This window comes from Mirounga angustirostris, unplaced genomic scaffold (assembly GCF_029215605.1).
Source record: "Mirounga angustirostris isolate CCGP_5_RB_7025 unplaced genomic scaffold, mMirAng1.0.hap1 SCAF_15, whole genome shotgun sequence".
Lineage (NCBI taxonomy): Eukaryota > Metazoa > Chordata > Mammalia > Carnivora > Phocidae > Mirounga > Mirounga angustirostris.
The window spans coordinates 76,588,632-76,606,594 of NW_026991723.1; the positions used below are offsets into that span (position 1 = coordinate 76,588,632).

Here is a 17,963-nt window from a genome sequence, read left to right on the forward strand (position 1 = left end):
TTTGTTTCCTGAGATTAAGAATCTCTTATGGCTTATCTCCCTCTCTGGTTTCTTATTGTTTCATTTTTTCCTCTCTTCCCCTATGGTCCTCTGCCTTGTTTCTCAAATGCCACGTATCAGTGAGATCATATGATAATTGTCTTTCTCTAATTGATTTATTTTACTTAGCATAATACCTTCTAGTTCCACACAGCCCTGGTCACTGAAATTCACCCTTCACAGGTTGCTGTAGTCAGTCACCTAAAAGTCACATTTATTTTTATTTTTTAAGATTTTATTTTTAAGTAATCTCTACACCCAACAGGGGACTTGAATCTACAACCCTGAGATCAAGGGTTGCATGCTCCACTGACTGAGTCAGCCAGGTGCCCCTAAAAGTCCCATTAGTCATGTCTTTCCCTTGACCCAAATCTTGAAGGCAGACTCCCCATCATTTACATGGTTCCCAACTCCCTTGAGGCAGCATTCAAAGCTGCCCCACAGCTCAGTCTCCTGCAGACCATTTTTCCAGTTTGATCTTTCCCAAATCTCTCAGACCTGTCACAGAGTGACTGAATAAACACATAAGCTTTAGGGGCGCCTGGGTGCCTCAGCTGGTTAAGTGTCTGACTCTCAATTTCGGTGCAGGTCATGATCTCAGGGTCCTGAGATTGAGCTCCAAGTGGGCTCCGCACTGAACATGGAGACTGCTTGAGATTCTCTCTCTCCCTCTGCTCCCCGATCCCCGCTTGCGCACACACTCTCTCCCTCTCTTAAAAACAAAAACACACACGTAAGCTTTAGACACAGTCATCTCAGGCTTGAATTCTGACCCCACAAGTTGCTAGCTATGTGATCTTAGATAAATTACTTATCTCTGTAAAGCCTCAGGTTTTGCTTTTTAATTTGTGAAATGGGCATAATAGTGCATATTCACATGTGTTGGGGGATAGAGTGAGATATTACTGATATACAGAGAGTGCATATTAATATACACATCAAGCATTTAAAAATGCCAGGCATAGAGTTGGCACTCAGTAATTGTTGGGTTTTATTCTTCTGTTCCATATGTTTGGCATATAGTATTTGACATACTTTCTTTCCCCCTTCCTTTACAATATTCCTTAGTCTCGACCAAGATTTGTCCAACTTTTTTTGTAAAGAACTAGAAGCAAATGTTTTTGGCTTTGTGCACCATACTCTATTCTGTGGCTACTACTGTACCCTGCTATTGTTTCAGAAAAGCAGCCATAGATGATCTGTAAACAAATATGTGGCTAGGTTTCATAAATGTTATTTATAAAAACAGGTGACATGCTGGATTTCACCCACAGGTCACAGCTTTGCAACTCTGACCTGGGCTAGCTTTGGAACTTTATGGAACTGGGTTCAAGCTTCTATTAAATAGGGATCATAAGAGGACTTCCCTCACAAGTTGTTGGACGATTAAATAAGATCAAGCCTGTAAAGCCCTCGGCACAGTTTCCGGCATGTGACACACATCTCGTAGATGGTATTATCCTCATCACCAACAGACTTGCCTCAAGCTGTTCCGTGATCTGCCCATATCCACCTTGCCTGCCCCGAGAATCTTTTCCAGACTCTCTCTGACTTTCTTTCTCCCACTTTTCTAACACTGTTGGAATGTCAGTTGTATTACTTGAAAATAAGTCATGCATGAATGCAACATATGCAAGTAATTATAGTTACTTATGTGGCTCTTCTCTTCGTCCACTAGACTGTGAGCTCCTTGAAGGCACAATCTGTGTCTTACTCCCCCCCACCCCTAGCCTGTTTCCTAGCACAGTAAGCACCCAAGGCAAGGGGATGGTGGTGACAGTGCTACGGTCATGGTGACAGTGGTTGTGATAATGGGGGCGGTGACGGTGGCAGTGGTAATCATGGTGGGGGGCTGGGTGATCTTGGCTGTTAATTTCTTTTCAAAGAGCACTCATTTGGAGTTCTCTTCTCAGTGAGAGCCAAGGAGTGTAAATAGAGCAAACAAGTCCTTCTGGCAGAGAGAGAGGATCTGCTGGAAAGTCAGACAACCACAACAAGACCAAAATTACACATGGCTCTTCCTAGAGCAGCATGAAAAGAAAAAGAAAAAACAAAACAAAACAAAATTCACATGACTGGGAGTCAGGAGACCCGAGCACTAGGAAAGAATCATCCATCTGTAGAGTATTTTTCAGTCCTCAAATTGCTAGCAAAGGGTGTCTTAATTTTTCTATGCAACAGCCCTGTGGGGAAAGTTATGAAGACCCATTTTACAGATGAGGAAACTGACCCTCAGAGAGATGAAAGGCCAGAAGCCACGCCTAACTGCTGAGGCCAGAAGCCACGCCTAACTACTTCAAATTCAGAACTGGCTGTGTGACTGAGAACAAACCATTCCTCATCTTTAGGTCTTACTCTTATTATTTGCAAAATAAAATGTTGATCTGTAAAATGAACAGGGTATGATTTTAATATCCCCCTCTACTCATAAATGCTGTGTCACTGCAATAAAGTAGAAGATATGTACACCTTTCTCTTCTCAATATTAATTTAAGGAAAAAAACTGCTAATATCTCTGGATGGGGAATAAATTGCAGGTCACAGGATGACTCTTCTAACATCAAAATATTTCCCTTATTTTCAGGGTAAAAGTTAGGTCTGACCCTATCACAGCACCAAGAGGTGGGGGGTAGCAGGGGGATAAAGTGAGCCCAGAATTTTCATGCTACAGATAAAGAAACAAAGACCAAAACAGTAGAAGCATTTGTGTCCGATGTCATATAAGAATCAAGGACAGAGTGTAGTTCAAATTCCAGGTGTCCCAATTCTCTAGTTCTTCCAAAGAGAACTCCCAACCCCAACATGGATAGAGACACATATTACATGCCTACTCTGCAAATAAGTAAAAGTAAGGTCACCCAGGTGTCAATAGCAGAGAAGAATTTCAAATCCAACTCTGTCTGGCTCTTCACCATGACACTCTTCTGTCTCTCCCACTTGGAGCCTCTTCTCTCTCCAAAGGCTAAATTAACAGCCACACAAAGTCTTGTACATTAAGCACTAGTTGTGCTATAGCTTTGGGCCATGTGGGGTCATTTAACAGGTGGAGGAGGAGATTTAGGTACTAATCAAACTGTCCATCATAAAGAATTTTTTCCTGCTTTCCTTATTCTAAATCACAGCATGACATGTAATGAAGGACTCCTTTCCAACTGAGGCAAAGGCATCATCCTTTCGCATGCATTTATGGAGATGGACCCAAGGAGATCCCAACTGTCAAAGGAGTTAGTGTCTAATGGTTCCCAGGACTATCCAGAGCACATCCTAACCCTGGTCCAGAATCAGAGGCCAGAACTGCCTCGCAGACCTCACGCAAGTCATACCCCCTCTCTGACACTTCCTGACCGTGCCATACAATGGGACTCAAAAGTTGACTGAGCTCTTCAAATAACTCAAGGAGTCAGGAGTTCTTACGTAGAAGACTGGTTCCATTCTATGTTGGGGGGTCCATAGAAGAAGGAAATCCTTTTACTCATGTGTAACTCTACCTATGGTATTCCTAACCAACAGAATATGAACTCCAGCAATGTTTATAAAGTAAGAAAATGTTCCTTTAATCCCTCCATTCATGATCTGCCCTTTGGGGTTAACCAGTGACCTCTCTTATGCAAAAACACAGATCTTACTCTAAAATGTCATGTCCCTAGCACTTTGGGCATCTGCAAAGTTATCAAGTACTACTTAGAAGAGGAAGTACCAAAGGAATCATAAAAAAAAAAGAAGGGTCAAGTTTAGATGAACATCATTTTTATCATTATCACAGAAAATGTTTGTCCATTACATGCTATGTGCCAGGTACTATGCATTCATTATCTCATTTGATTTCCATAAAGACCACATTTTACAGATGTGGGAACTGAGGCTCGGAGAAATCACTCAGCATCACACAGTGAACAGGAGATTGAAGCAAGATTCTAAGTAGAGCACAGAGCCTGAGCTACCTGCTTCCACTTAGACAAAGTCTTTCTTGTAGGAAACTGAGAAAGAAATTCACTCAGCCTCTCTGCCTTTTCAGGTAGGAAAAGAAAAACCCAGAAAGGGAACACGGACTTGCCCCAGCCTTGCTGTGTCTCAGCGTCAGAGCCCAGGCCAAGGTTCTTTTGTGTTTTATCAATGTGTCCTCTACCCCTGGCTGCAGAAAAAAGTGAAGAGATGGAGGAGCCATGGGAGCTGGGGAGAAGGTAGAAAACAAACAATGATCCCAGGGAGAGTGGCTGCCTTCTCATCACACCAGCCTTACTCAGTGGCCGTATTCCCCTCCTCCACATCATTTCCACACCTACAGTCGGCCTGTCCCACCCACTCCTACCTTAGCCTGGCTCCCCTGGAAAAGCCTAACGCACCACAGCCCTTAGGCTGTCATGCACCTTTAAAAGGACCTACCATTGGGGTTTGGGGCCAGGGAGAAGAAACTGGAGCCTCAAGGAAGCCAGCTCATCAGGCAGCTCTAACGTTTCTGAGCAGGGATGACTAAGAGGTGGAGAACCTGCAGCTGAGAAGAGGCACCCCTGCCTGTCTACCTGCCCAAACTCTTCTCTGGCTCCCCACTGCTGGGGCTAACCTCCTCACCACCACAGCCTCTGCAGCTCTACCTGGCCTGGCCCTGCCGCTTGGTCCTCAGCACTGCTCATGGAGCTGCCCCTTAGTCTCGGCCCCTGCTACATTGGTTCTCAGCTTTTCAGGGAAATGGGCCATCCTGCTCATTCTTCAGATCTTTGCAGGAGTTGGGTCTTCAATCTTGCTTGTGCTCAGGCTCCTTCCCCTCCCCCAAACCCAGTCCTCCACATTCACTTTATGCACCCGACCCCCAAAAACTCAGTTTAAATGTCACTTCCTAAGGGAAACCTTCCCTAACTCCGCAAGACATCCTATCACACGCTTTCAACCCACTGGCCTGGTCTTCTCTTGGTACTTTGCAGTCTGTCTTGACTTGCGTGATTGTTTCATTAATACCTGTCTCGTCCACAAGTCTGTAAACTCCATGAAGATAAAGACCGAGTCTACTCGTTGTACTCTTCACTTCTCAGTGAAGATAAAGACCAAGTCTACTCATTGTACTCTTCACTTCTCGGTGAAGTGGGATATAGTAAGTACTCAAAAATACTGAATGAATGAATGAATGAATGAATGGATGACTAGTGCTCCAAGAATTCCAGATCTCCTATAGGAACAGTGACATCTAGTGACTCATTCACACAGGAGCTTCTCTGATAACATCCCAACAACTGGCCTTGAAAACATCTCACTGGATTTCCGAAGAAGTGGATATTTTGATCATGCCGAGAAGCTGGCACAGAATCTAGACATGGAGGAATTTGACTCCTACACAAGGAGGAAAAGAATCACCACTCCTCTTGCTACCATATGTGCCAAGAACACATCACATAAGTCCTGTGACTTAGCTAGGATGGTGCCACATTACAGATGAGAGGAGCATGGCCCAGAAAGGCAGCACTGGGCCAAGATTACGGAGCAGTAAATGAGGGTTTTCATTTACCTCCCCCACCAAGTCCTGGAGAGCTTGGCCCCATGCAGCTAACCATGCTGCTTCGCTCATCCACACTAACACAACACTGGTCAGACTATATTTGGTATTCACTGGAAGTTTCAACAGCTTCCTCACAGGTCTCCCTCTTTCCACACTTGCATTTTCACACTGAGCTCTCACCCTGAAGCTGGAGGGGTAGAGATACACATTTGACTTTTTGTTGTAGTTAGTGTGGGGACCTCTGATGCATAGAATTAGATTATCCATGAGGCTTAGCTCATGACTCAAGCTCATTATTGCACCATGCATGGTTAGGCTTTATGTATTCATCTACTTTGTGTTCATTAATTAGCTAGTTTTAATACTTAAAAAAAAAAACTTCCACAAATCCACCACCCAAAATGCCAGGTAGGAACATGATACCTCCATGTAATGAGGGCTCCCTCATACCACTGCCCCGCCTCCCTGACTCAAGACAGCCATCGCCATCATCCTGAATCCTATGTTGACCATTTCCTTGATTCCCTTTCTAAATAGGTTTATAGCATGGGCCCCTGGGTGGCTCAGTTGTTAAGCGTCTGCCTTTGGCTGGGGTCGTGATGATCCCAGGGTCCTGGGATTAAGTCCAATATCAGACCCCCTGCTCATCAGGAAGCCTGTTTCTCCCTCTTCCACTCCCCCTGCTTGTGTTCCCTCTCTCACCATCTCTCCCTCTGTCAAATAAATAAATAAATAAATAAATAAATAAATAAATAAATAGTTTATAGCACCTGTATTCATTCTAAAAATGTAGTGTATTTGGCGTGTATCTGTTTTAATTTAAAACAGGGGAAAGGGTATCATGCTATATAAAATGTATCTTTGGGACTTACATTCTTCATTTAATTTATGTTCATTCATCTCATATTAAGTGACACTATAGTTCATTCATTTTGTCTGTTGTAGAGTATTCCACTGTATGCATATTCCACTGTACGCTTATTTAACTGCTCTCCTACTGACAGTCATCCGGGTTGTTTACAGAGGGCTCCTTCTGCTGCACGAATCTAACCCTATCGAATCCTTCCTGCATATCCTAAGCATCTCACTCCCCTTCAGACAGGATCCAAATTTCATGAGCTAGTTTATAATAACCTGTATGATCAGGCTCCTTCCGACCTCTCTGGCCTCATCTCTGCTTTTCTTCTATCTCTTGATCTTAGCCATGGGATGCCTTTCAGTCTTTGTACAGATCATGTTCTTTTCTGCTTCTGGTCATCTACCTGACACTCTCCCCACGTCCTTGCTCTCATCCCCTCTGCCCTCTATGAAGCCCTACCTGACCACTTACCAACCTCTAGCACTTAGTCCAACAGAATACTATGGTAGGAGTGCATGATCCATACCATCTTATTAGTATTGGTCAGGTATCTACCAGACTATCTTCTTTGGGGCCCAGGGCAATCTGGGAGTTGCTGCAGAGGGAAGACTGGGGACAAAGTAGAGATGCTTTACCCACCTTCCTTTCTCTAACTGAAGGAGTGGCATTGCTATTCTTGGCTTTATGGATTGGGGTTCCTGAAAGACTGTATTTAGAAAAAGTGTTCCATGAATACAATTTTGCAAACCAGTGAACAAACCATTTATATGGTCTCTTCAAGCCCAGGCATACTGTCATGGGAAATGAAAGATGCAGGAAGAGGAAAAAGAGGAGACATAATTTCACAATTAAGCACAGAGGTTCTGAAGCAGACCAACTTTGAGCAAATCAATAAATATCTTCGAGGTTTCCTCACTTGTAAAGTGGGCATGACATTAGGATGAACCATATGGAATCACCATATTTTTTTAAAAAATTATTTATTTGAGAGAGAGAGAGAGCAAGCACGTGCACAGGGAGGGGCAGAGAGAAACTTTAGCACACTCCTTGCTGAGCTCGGAGATCGATCTCATGACCCTGAGATTATGACCTGAGCTGAAACCAAGAGTTGAACGCTTAACCAACTGCGCCACCCAGGGGCCCCTGGAATTACCATTTTTTTATTACCATTTTTATAAGTAAAAAATGATCAAATGTTGACAATTTCATATGAGTCAAAGCAATATTTATACATAAATCAGATCTGGAGGGAAGATTAAATGAGATAATCCAAGTATAATATTGAGGCAGACACTATTAGGTTTTCAAAAAGCCCATATATCTTCTTCCCCAGACCATTAGATAGAATATATTTCCCTGTTTTTGTTTGCAGACACGTGCCCAATGTCTGCGTTCTACCCAGTGAAATGATATTTGTCACTTTCAGGCTTGGCCCACGAAACTTCTCACGTGTGATCCTCCACGTTCTTTCTTCTTCCACAGCAACTATGGAAGCCTCAGGTTGATGAGGGCACAAGATAGAATAAGGTGGGTCTCTGAACCGCTTCTCAGAGTGAAGCCACTCATCATCAAAAACATTTATTTGGGACTCCACACAAACAAGAAATAAGTTCTATTATATTAAGCCATTGAGATTAGAGGATTTATTGGTTATAGCAGCTATATATGTACTTAAAACATGGTAAGGAATCAATAAATATCAGTCATCACCATGATGATGTTGAAAGACAATCTCAATGGACAAAGGGCCCACAAGGGCGGGAGGTAGGAAGATTGTTACTTAGATGTGACTTAGTGGCTGTGTCAGGGGAGCTCACCTCCTTGGTACCATTGTCTTGGATGAGGGTATAAAGTGGTACCACATGGTTGATTTCCAGCAGCACTGGTGTGGGGCTCAGCTGCTCCTTGCCCGGTCGGCGGCAAAGGTGGCAGGTAGATGGACAACGGCCTTTTTCCTCACAGCGGATCTCCACACCTGAGATGAGCTGGTCATCCGACAGCATTTGGGCCGTCAGCAGACCTGAGAGGTAGGTGATGAAGGGCATGGACTTGAGTTCCTTCTTGCTGCCCAGCTCTGTGGTCTCTAGAGAGAGAGAAAAAAATCCAATATTGTTCAAAAGGTCAGACTCTTAAACCCACAGGGTCCAATGTGCTAAGGAGGTGGTATCCCATGGAAAAGAAAAAAGATGATAGAGTGGTTTGCTCATGATGCCTTGGAAAGAGCACTGGCATGATGACTCAGATGTCAGAATGGTGTCTTGTTTTACTATTCATATTCAATAGCCCCTTACTTACTTTCTCTGGGCCTCACTTTTTCCATATTTAAAGTTGATTGGTTGGATAAGAGGATTCTCCAAGGGCCCTGTAAGATGTAAATATTCAAAGGTATTTTTCCCAACAAGGAATTCCTGTTTACGGTCAATTTACACAAATTCTACCTTTCTTTTGAAAACTTGCTCCAGTCCTATATTTTCCCAGAAGTTTCATGTAATGGGGGAAACACAAGCTGAAGTCAAGTCAATTTCCATGTAAATCCCAATTCTGCTTGATAATAGCAAGGTACCTTGGGAAGGTCTCTTAATATCCCAAGGCTTATGAGGATTAATTCTGTAAAATGCAGTTATAATACTAACCAAAACAGTTATGAGTGGTAAATGAGACAGAAGGAGGTGGACCTGTGGAAAAGAAATGATTTCCCCTTTCTGTCTGCGCTCATCTGTTCCCTTGTCCAAACTTCTTTTTCTGCCTTCCTCATGTGCACACTGAGATCTAATTACCCATGCTCCATTCTGTGCTGTCTCCCCTGATCCATACAACTAGCATTTCCCACCTCTGTGTCTTTGTTCACCTGCCCTACTCTTCCCCTCTGCCTCTTAAAATGTTTATCACCAATCAATGCTCCATTCCAATGTCACCCTCTTCAGGAATTCTTTTCTCCTTGCTCTAGCCCTTCTTCTCTGAGTAAGTATTTCTGTTTATAAGCCCTAATCTTGTTAAGCTCATATTTTTCATCCCATTTTCTGCTGACCTCTCCAACCATATGATCAGCTCTTAGAGATGGGACCATGTCTCCCACTCCTACCTCCAGCTCCCCACCACTGCTTCAGTGTTCAGCATAGTGCTAGGGATGTACTTGAGACTTAGTCAAAGAGGAATATTATAGAACTCTGAATGGCTACAATGACATTCATGATCTAGTCTAGAGGTTCTAAAATCCTTCTGAGGAATTCTATGGATCCCAAGCAACATTTCAACAGATGGTTGCAGAGGGCAAGAGGGAAACTGGGTAGATGGAACTCTAAACCCACATCTCAGTTTCAAATAGAGCAGTTCCACTTTATCTCTTTTAAAGACTGGCCTTCTACATAAGACTTCGTAAGAAGAGAATAGTCTATGGCTATATCAAGAAGCTCGAAAAAGCAAAGTGATTTGTACAACCCAGAGAGTTCCATTTACATCACAGACTGTATGGATGGTGTTTTCAAACTTGTGCAATGCATAATCTGAGTGGCAAAACAGGGGGGCCCTGCAATAAGGGGCAGAATTTGGTCCAAATGACAGCTTCTTCCAAGCCTGGTAAAGTTAAGGCATGCTCCTGCCTCGGTGGGAACAGGGGCCCTGGGCACGGAGGCCTGAGAGAAAAAAGTAGGGTTATCTCCTACTCTAGCTCTCAGCTTGCAGTGACATGCAGCTGATCTGGAAATGGGCTTGCCAATTAGAAATACAAATAAATGCAGCCTTCATTCATTACTCTCTGGGCCCTCGGGCCTGGGATCTGGGCTCCACCTTTTCTGTCTGGCTGTCAGCAAATGCTTATGAGCATCAGATCAAAGGCTCTGAGGGAGGAAGACAAGGCAAATTCCAGCTAAGCAATCCTTCAGAGGGATTAAAGAAGGGTAGTTACTAAGATAAACAAAACAAAGCTGAGAGGAAGGCATCTGAGCAGCTGGGCAGACAGAGACGGTCTTACATACAGACAAGTTGAAAGAAGAAGATGATGATGACTTTTGGAAGGGCAGGCCAGAGGAACAGTTTTGGAGAAGGGTGACTTCAAACTTGGGAGAGAATAACCATTGAGGGGAGAAGGTCAGAGGGCAATCAGAGCTGCAAGGACATTAGGGGGGTAGTTAACTCACACTCTGATCCAGAGGTCAGTAAACTAAGTGGTACATGAGTCAAATTCAGCCCTCTGCCTTTTTTTTTGTAAATAAAATTTTATTGGAACACAGGCACCTTCATTCATTTATGTATTGTGTATGACTACAATGGCAAAATTGAGTAGTTGCAACAAAGATGCTATGGCCCACAAAGCCTAAAATAGTGACTGTCTGATCCTTTACAGAATAAGTTTGGGCACTTCTGCTCCAGTCCTAGGTTACAGCTGGGGAAACTGAGTCTCAGAAGGACAATCTATCTTTGGTCACAGAGGAATGTGGCAGTATAATGGATTAAAGTAAAAACACTGGAATCAATTAGGCCATCGATACACTTAAACTGTGAATCTCCAATGAGAAAAAATTGAGTGGGGCATCTGTTCTCCATAAAACATCTTTCAAAAACTATTGAAAAAGCATACCTTGGAAAATGCTAATCTGGTACAATCCTCCCATTTTAAACAAGGGGAAATTGTGTCCCAAAGAAAGACTTTCCAAGGTCAGATGGTGAGTTAGTGTTCCTTTCAGCACATGATCCCAGTCTCTTCTGTTAACCAATTTATCACTTAAGCCACATTTTAATCTCATATTGTAAAACATAGATGGCCTTTCTCTCACAGCATCTTGCCATATACACATAATTTAATTGGGAACGAAATGTGGTGCTGGGAGTAAAAATTCCCTTGATCAAACAAACATTCATAGCCACTGGGTTAAAGATAAAATTATCCATTTACAACAAAACAAGCTATAGATCTTTGCTGGTCTGTTTTGTTTTTTTTTTTCCCAATAAATCTTTTTTTTTTTTTTTTTCCATCTATCAATCCAACAGGTGAGTTAAAAGCCCATAGTCTAGGCTGACAACTGCCTTGCAGTAGTGATATAGAATTCAGAGCTGAACTTAAGGGCTGGTTTTGCAAAAGGAGGGCACTTGAGAGTCACCTGGTCTAACCCCATTGCTCAACAAATAAAGAACCTGAGACCTAAACAGAGAAAGAGATTTACGTCTATCTTCCATGCACATTTATTAACAATGATCCTTTTTGTAAAGATTGTATCATGCTTAAATTATGATCTGGATGAGAGTTACAACAGGGAAGACCATTAACCATTCCATTAATTATTCCTCTGTAGACATTACAATTGTGAAAGCTAATTATTTCAGATCCAACCTCACTCTGTGGCTAAAGTCATCTTTAGTTCAAGTGCCAATTCTTCAGAATAGCCTTCCCTGAACTCCATCCCCATGCTACCAATCTATATAGGGCATCATATTAAAGATTCTCGTAGCATCCTGTTCTATCCATCACCTCTCAATGCTTCCAGACTGTAAACTCCATGAGGACAAAGACAGTATTAGTTTTGCTGATTCTCATATCCACTTCACATAGAACCTTTAGGCTTTCAGTAGTAGTTTCAATAAATATTTGTTGGATATACAGTTATAGACTGTGATCACTGCACTATCTTATCAGAGCATCGATAAGTCTAAGAGCAAAGATTTGTGAATTTCAAACTGACAATTGATGGCTTGTAATCAAGGGACAACCTCTTTCCAAAGTAAAATTAGCTTTCTCAATTGGAAGCTTTACAGATGAATAGCTGATCAATTTGCCAGTTGTTCTGGCCTCCTCTGGGTTTTCACATAGGCCCTTGCCATTGAGGGGATGGGAGAGTTCAGTTAAAACAGGCTGTCTTTAACAGGCAAGGATAAAGAGCATTTTTGAAGAGACTTATCCTCTGTTCACATTTCCCATCCCTCTGAACAATGCTTCCAAAATAGGATCATGTCTGGTTTTAAACCCAATTCAGTTCCAATGACACTACAACCCATTCATTTGAGAACCTGCCAACTGAACTCTCTTTTTTCTCCTCCCAAATTCCTGCTGGGTATTATTTTGTTGCCACCAAAAAAAAAAAAAAAAAAAAAAAAGCAGCAGCCTCAGTTGAAGTGACAACTCCTTGTTGGGAGGGCAGCCAGGGCTTTTCGGCAGGAGGTGATGGCACTGCTTGCCCTCATCCAGAAAACAAAACAAAGGCAGCAGACTAAGGGCTCCTGGGAGAGCCAAAGCTGTGCGAATGTTTGTTCAATATTCGGCAACAGTGCAGGGCACTGCCTCCCAAGTTAGACAGGCTTGCTTTGGCAATAGGCTTGCACTTGAAGCATTTAAAGGCTCCACAGGGACCAGAGGGGCTCAAATTAGAAACGTTAAGGGTGGGGGAAAGAGGGTGAGACTTTTATATCATAAAGAATGGCCTTTATTATAGCAATGGCCTCCCAGGAATTGCTGAAATGGGATCATTTCTTAGGCGGAGTCACTGTCTCCTGTTGGAGGAAAGCAATTGCTCCGAAGCCTGACTCAAGGACCCACACAAATAGCCTTAACAAAGGGAAAGGAGCCAGCTGAAAGGCCTTGTGCTCGTGCATTGTGCAATCCAAACTTCCCAGCCTAACAGTTAAGGTCCTGCATCGTCAGTGTGCCCTTCCTAAGTCATGGCACCACCCTGACTGAATGAATGAGTTCTTGTGAGGATCAAATAAGGTGCCTGGCAAAGGTTAAGCACTCAGTCCATGTTAGTCGTTGCCATTGTTGCTGCTGTGGTTGTTACAATTCTTAGTGCTACTGTTGTAACAGGATGTTACAGTTGAAATTTCCATGGAGACACCAAGATAGAATAGAAATGAAATATCCCCAAACCAAGCCCCAATATGCAGAACTTACAAAGGAGGGGAATCCTAACTGGTTTCATAACTCCAGAAACGTCAGCCAGAACAAGGAAATAAAACAAGGTCAGAGAATAGGCAGGAGGGATTTAGGAGAGATTTGTTTGAGACAGGCTGTTAGCTCATGTTTAGAGTTTCCAGCGCCCCAGGTGAGACATGTAGAGCATGCTACCTTCTAATCCTGTTCTGTAAGAAGGAGCCTCGGGCGCCTGGGTGGCTCAGTTGGTTAAGCGACTGCCTTCGGCTCAGGTCATGATCCTGGAGTCCCTGGATCGAGTCCCGCATCGGGCTCCCTGCTCGGCAGGGAGTCTGCTTCTCCCTCTGACCCTCCCCCATCTCATGTGCATTCTCTCTCTCAAATAAATAAATAAAATCTTTAAAAAATAAAAAAAATAAAATAAAAAAAAAAAGAAGGAGCCTCAAGAGTGCCTCCCGGAGAACTTGCTGTGTGTTCCCCACAGCTGGGAAGATAGTGGACCAGGTCCTGTTCCACCGGCAAACACTCCAGTGGCCTGCGGCAGCAGAACAAGATGGGCTGCACAATGTGAAAAACACTCGAGTCTTTCCCCTGTACCAGGTGTGAGCCACACAGGAGAAAGAGAGGCCTCGAATACTTCTAAGTCCTACCCAAGAGGAATTCTAACAAAGATTGAGGGGTCCCCCCCAGTGAAAATCCCTGTGAGCTAGGCCACTAGAGAAACATAGGTGGGGGCAGGGGGGATTGGTAGCAGCCAGCCAGTGAGAAAATGCATCATCCCAGGCCTTTGGAAAAGTGCCTGAAAAAGCCCCCAAGAGGAAGAGCTAGTTTTAAAAACTGTCAGGAGCAGAGAACACAGAGACAGATATAAGGGGACCACGGCAAGGATGACCTTCCTAATCCTTACCACTTCTCTGCTTTGACCATGCAGGGAGAGGAAAAAGAAATGTGAGGTAGAAAAACAGAATGGAGGCCAATGTTGTTCCAACCTCTTAATGCCCCCACCACTGGGGAGGGCAAGGAGACTTGATTTGTCAGCTTTAGAAATCTGATTAAATCCTAACTCCCGGCTGGAAACTGTGTTAGCAACTTAAAATGTCTATCACTGTCTATTCCATAATAGTGAAAACAGATTAGATGTACCCTGCTAAAATCGTCATCTAGGAGCTAAGGAAGATGATCGCACTGAATACATTAAAAGGACTGTGGGAACGAACTCACATCTATACTTTGGAACATACGTATGTTCATCGTGATTACTCTCAATTTGTATTATCAACTGAACCATTTACATCATCATCATCATAGTGCTTATCACATTTTTAATTTTAGTTAATGTTTAATTAATATCTGTCTTCCCAACTAAACTTTGAGCTCCATTAAAGTGAGGACCATGGCTTATTTTAGTGATCATATGCATCCCAGCATAGAGTTCACTATCTGATGTAGTGTAGTTGGTTTGCAGGTAAATACCTGAATAAAGGAATAGATGAACATGAGCCTCTTTCCCTGTAATCCCTTTCATTCCTGTAACACTTATGGGACTTCAAACTCACTATCTCAATTTATCACCATTGCCCCAAAGGCAGATGGTGTTAACCTTACTTTATTGACGTATAAATGATAGCATGTAACACTAATTCTCACTCTCACACAGTGAGTTGTCTCTGTTGCAAACACTTGGGCCTTCTCTGTTCCTGGCACTCCCAGACAACACCTCCAGGCTCCCCCACCTTTTCCATGGGCTAAAGCATCTCAGGGGTAAAAGGCATTTTAAAGTTCACCTAGTCAGAAATCCCATCTAATGTTTCATTCACCACCAAATCATCCTCTAACTTCTTTTTGAAACTTCTAATGATGTAAAATTCATTATGTTTTTAGGCCTCCAGTTCCATTATGGGACAGCTTCGTTAAATCTAGGCGGCTTCCCATCCAGAAACTGCATTTCTCCACCTAAGCGTCAGACCCAGACCCGGAATTATGCACTTTATGGTATTTGGACGCCCTATCTGAGGTACTCAGGCCTGCCCCCTACTGGCAGGTCATGCTAAGATTGATCAACTAACTAGGTGAATGAACTCCTGATCCCAGGAAATGTGGGGCATTCTCAAGTGGCTTCTGATAATGTTTATGTGTCTCAGTATGGATAAACGTTGTGTGTGTGGGTGCACATATTTAAGCAACAGACGGGAAGGCAACAGTGGAGACACTAAAAAGAAGACAGGTTTACAAAACTGCCGAATTCTGGGACAACTGATCTCCTGATCCAACCTAATTCACAGCTTCTACCCAAAATACACAAGTAATAAGCCCAATTGCAGAGGGGTGGCTCTAGCACAGTGACTTGCCTGGGTTTGACTTTCACTTCTCCCATTGCCAGGTGAGTGACCTTGGACAAGTCACTTAAATTCTCTGAGGCTCCATTTTCTCATCTGTATAATGTTGATAATGTTAGTACCTAAATCTTGGAATATTTGGAGGATCAAGGAGATACAGAACCCAATGAGGAATTTACAAATCCTAGAGTGTCCAGAGCATCATCAGAATCATTTGTTCTACTCTATGACTAACTAATCCTTCGACAAAGCAGGAAAGAATATCCAATGGGGAAGGATGGTCTCTTCAATAAATGGTGCTGTGAAAAATGGACAGCCACATGCAGAATGAAACTGGACCATTTTCTTACACCATACACAAAGATAAACTCAAAATGGATGAAAGACCTCAATGTGAGACCAGAATCCATCAAAATCCTAGAGGAGAACATAGGCAACAACCTCTTCAACCTCGGCCACAGCAACTTTTTGCTAGGCAAGTCTCCAAAGACAAGGGGGAAAAAAAAAGAGTACAAATGAACTATTGGGACTTCATTAAGATAAAAAGCTTCTGCACTACAAACAGTCAACAAAACTAAAAGGGAATCCACGGAATAGAAGATATTCACAAATGACATATCGGATAAAGGGCTGGTATCCAAAATCTATAAAGAACTTCTCAAACTCAACAATCCAAAAAACAGATAATCCAGTCAATGAATGGGCAGAAGACATGAACAGACATTTCTCCAAAGAAGACATACAAATAGCCAACAGACACATGAAAAATGCTCAACATCACTAGACATCAGGGAAATACAAATCAAAATCACAATGAGATACCACCTCACACCAGTCAGAATGGCTAAAATTAACAAGAGAGGAAACAACAAGGATGGGAGGCAAGGATGACAAAGATGTGGAGAAAGGGGAACCCTCTTACACTGTTGGTGGGAACGCAAGCTGGTACAGCCACTCTGGAAAACAGTATGGAGGTTCCTCAAGACATTAAAAATAGAGCTACCCTAGGACCCAGCAGTTGCACTACTAGGTATTTACCCCAGAGATACAAATGTAGTGATCCAAAGGGGCACCTGAACCCCAGTGTTCCTAGCAGCAATGTCCACAATAGCCAAACTATGGATGGAGCCCAGATGTCCATCAACGGATGAATGGATAAGGAAGATGTGGTTCATATATACAATGGAATATTACTCAGCCATCAGAAAGGATGAGTACTTACCATTTACATCAATATGGATGGAACTAGAGGGTATTATGCTGAACAGAATAGGTCAATCAGAGAAAAACAATTATCATATGGTTTCACTCATATGTAGAATATAAGAAACAGGGCAGAGGACCGTAGGGGAAGGGAGGGAAAACAGAATGGGAAGTCATCAGAGAGGGAGAAAAACCATGAGAGACTCTTAACTATAAGAAACAAACTGAGGGTTGCAGAAGGGGAGGTGGGTGGGGAGATGGGGTAATTGGGTGATGGGCATTAAGGAGGGCACGTGATGTGATGAGCACTGGGTGTTATATGCAACTGATAATTTATTGAACACTACATCTGAAACTAATGATGCACTAAAAGTTGGCTAACCAAATTTAAATAAAAAAGAATTGTTTATTCTAGCCCTTGTTCTTCACCTCAGCATTATTCAATTTTTATGCAAGTCTGGATCTGTAAATGTTCCCTTGTTATCTGCTGGTGATTTAACCACACTGTTAGGAATTTCTCTTTAAACTACCCACTTCCTACCTAATGGAACACAGTAGACAAAGGTAGACAGTTCAGTAGACAAAGGAAGAATTGAACACTTAAGTCCAGAGCTGAGTTAAGACTACCTGATTTAGGATCCTTCTGGGCAAGTCACTACCTCTCCAACCTTGGTTTCCTCATTTGTAAAATGGGGACACTAATTCCTCTTTGAACTGCTCTGAGTGTCAGATAAAAGATGCAGCCCTAGCTGGTTTACACCTATGATCTCATACGGTTCTTGCTATCATGCTACGAAGTAGGGATCATTGTCCCCTTTTATAGACGAGGAGACTGAGGCTCAGAGTGACATAGTATAACCTTACAAGTGATAGTATAACCTTTCCTATTTCAAGTGAAAGCAGTTAAACCTCTGAGGAAGCAGTTAAATATTCGGAAAGTCATACTCTGCGCATGGCAGGGAGAAGGACCCCTGGATACCACCCAGTACCCCATGGTAGTGGCTAATGTCGTTTGTTTGTTTGCAAATTCGAATTGTTTAGATAGATTTTTTTTTTTAAGTACTAAAATATCCGCATGGCTCTGCTGTGTTACTTGTCCTAAAGAAAGTTAAGGGGCAGAGTGAAGAAACCCAGTACAGCTCAGTGGACCCAGAAGTGGGCCTTCCCACAGACTAAGATGTA

The 17,963-nt window shown here is 42.8% G+C and overlaps 1 protein-coding gene across 5 annotated transcripts in view; it reads right to left on the reverse strand.

The window, feature by feature from the left end:
* Positions 1-17,963, reverse strand: part of ASTN2 (astrotactin 2) — an 883,583-nt gene that overhangs the window by 186,058 nt on the left and 679,562 nt on the right. For all 5 annotated transcript variants that reach the window (XM_064579942.1, XM_064579940.1, XM_064579943.1 and 2 more), the window contains one exon: positions 8,204-8,469. In XM_064579942.1, coding sequence (XP_064436012.1) covers positions 8,204-8,469 — 266 coding nt within the window. The remainder of the gene's footprint in view (positions 1-8,203; positions 8,470-17,963) is intronic.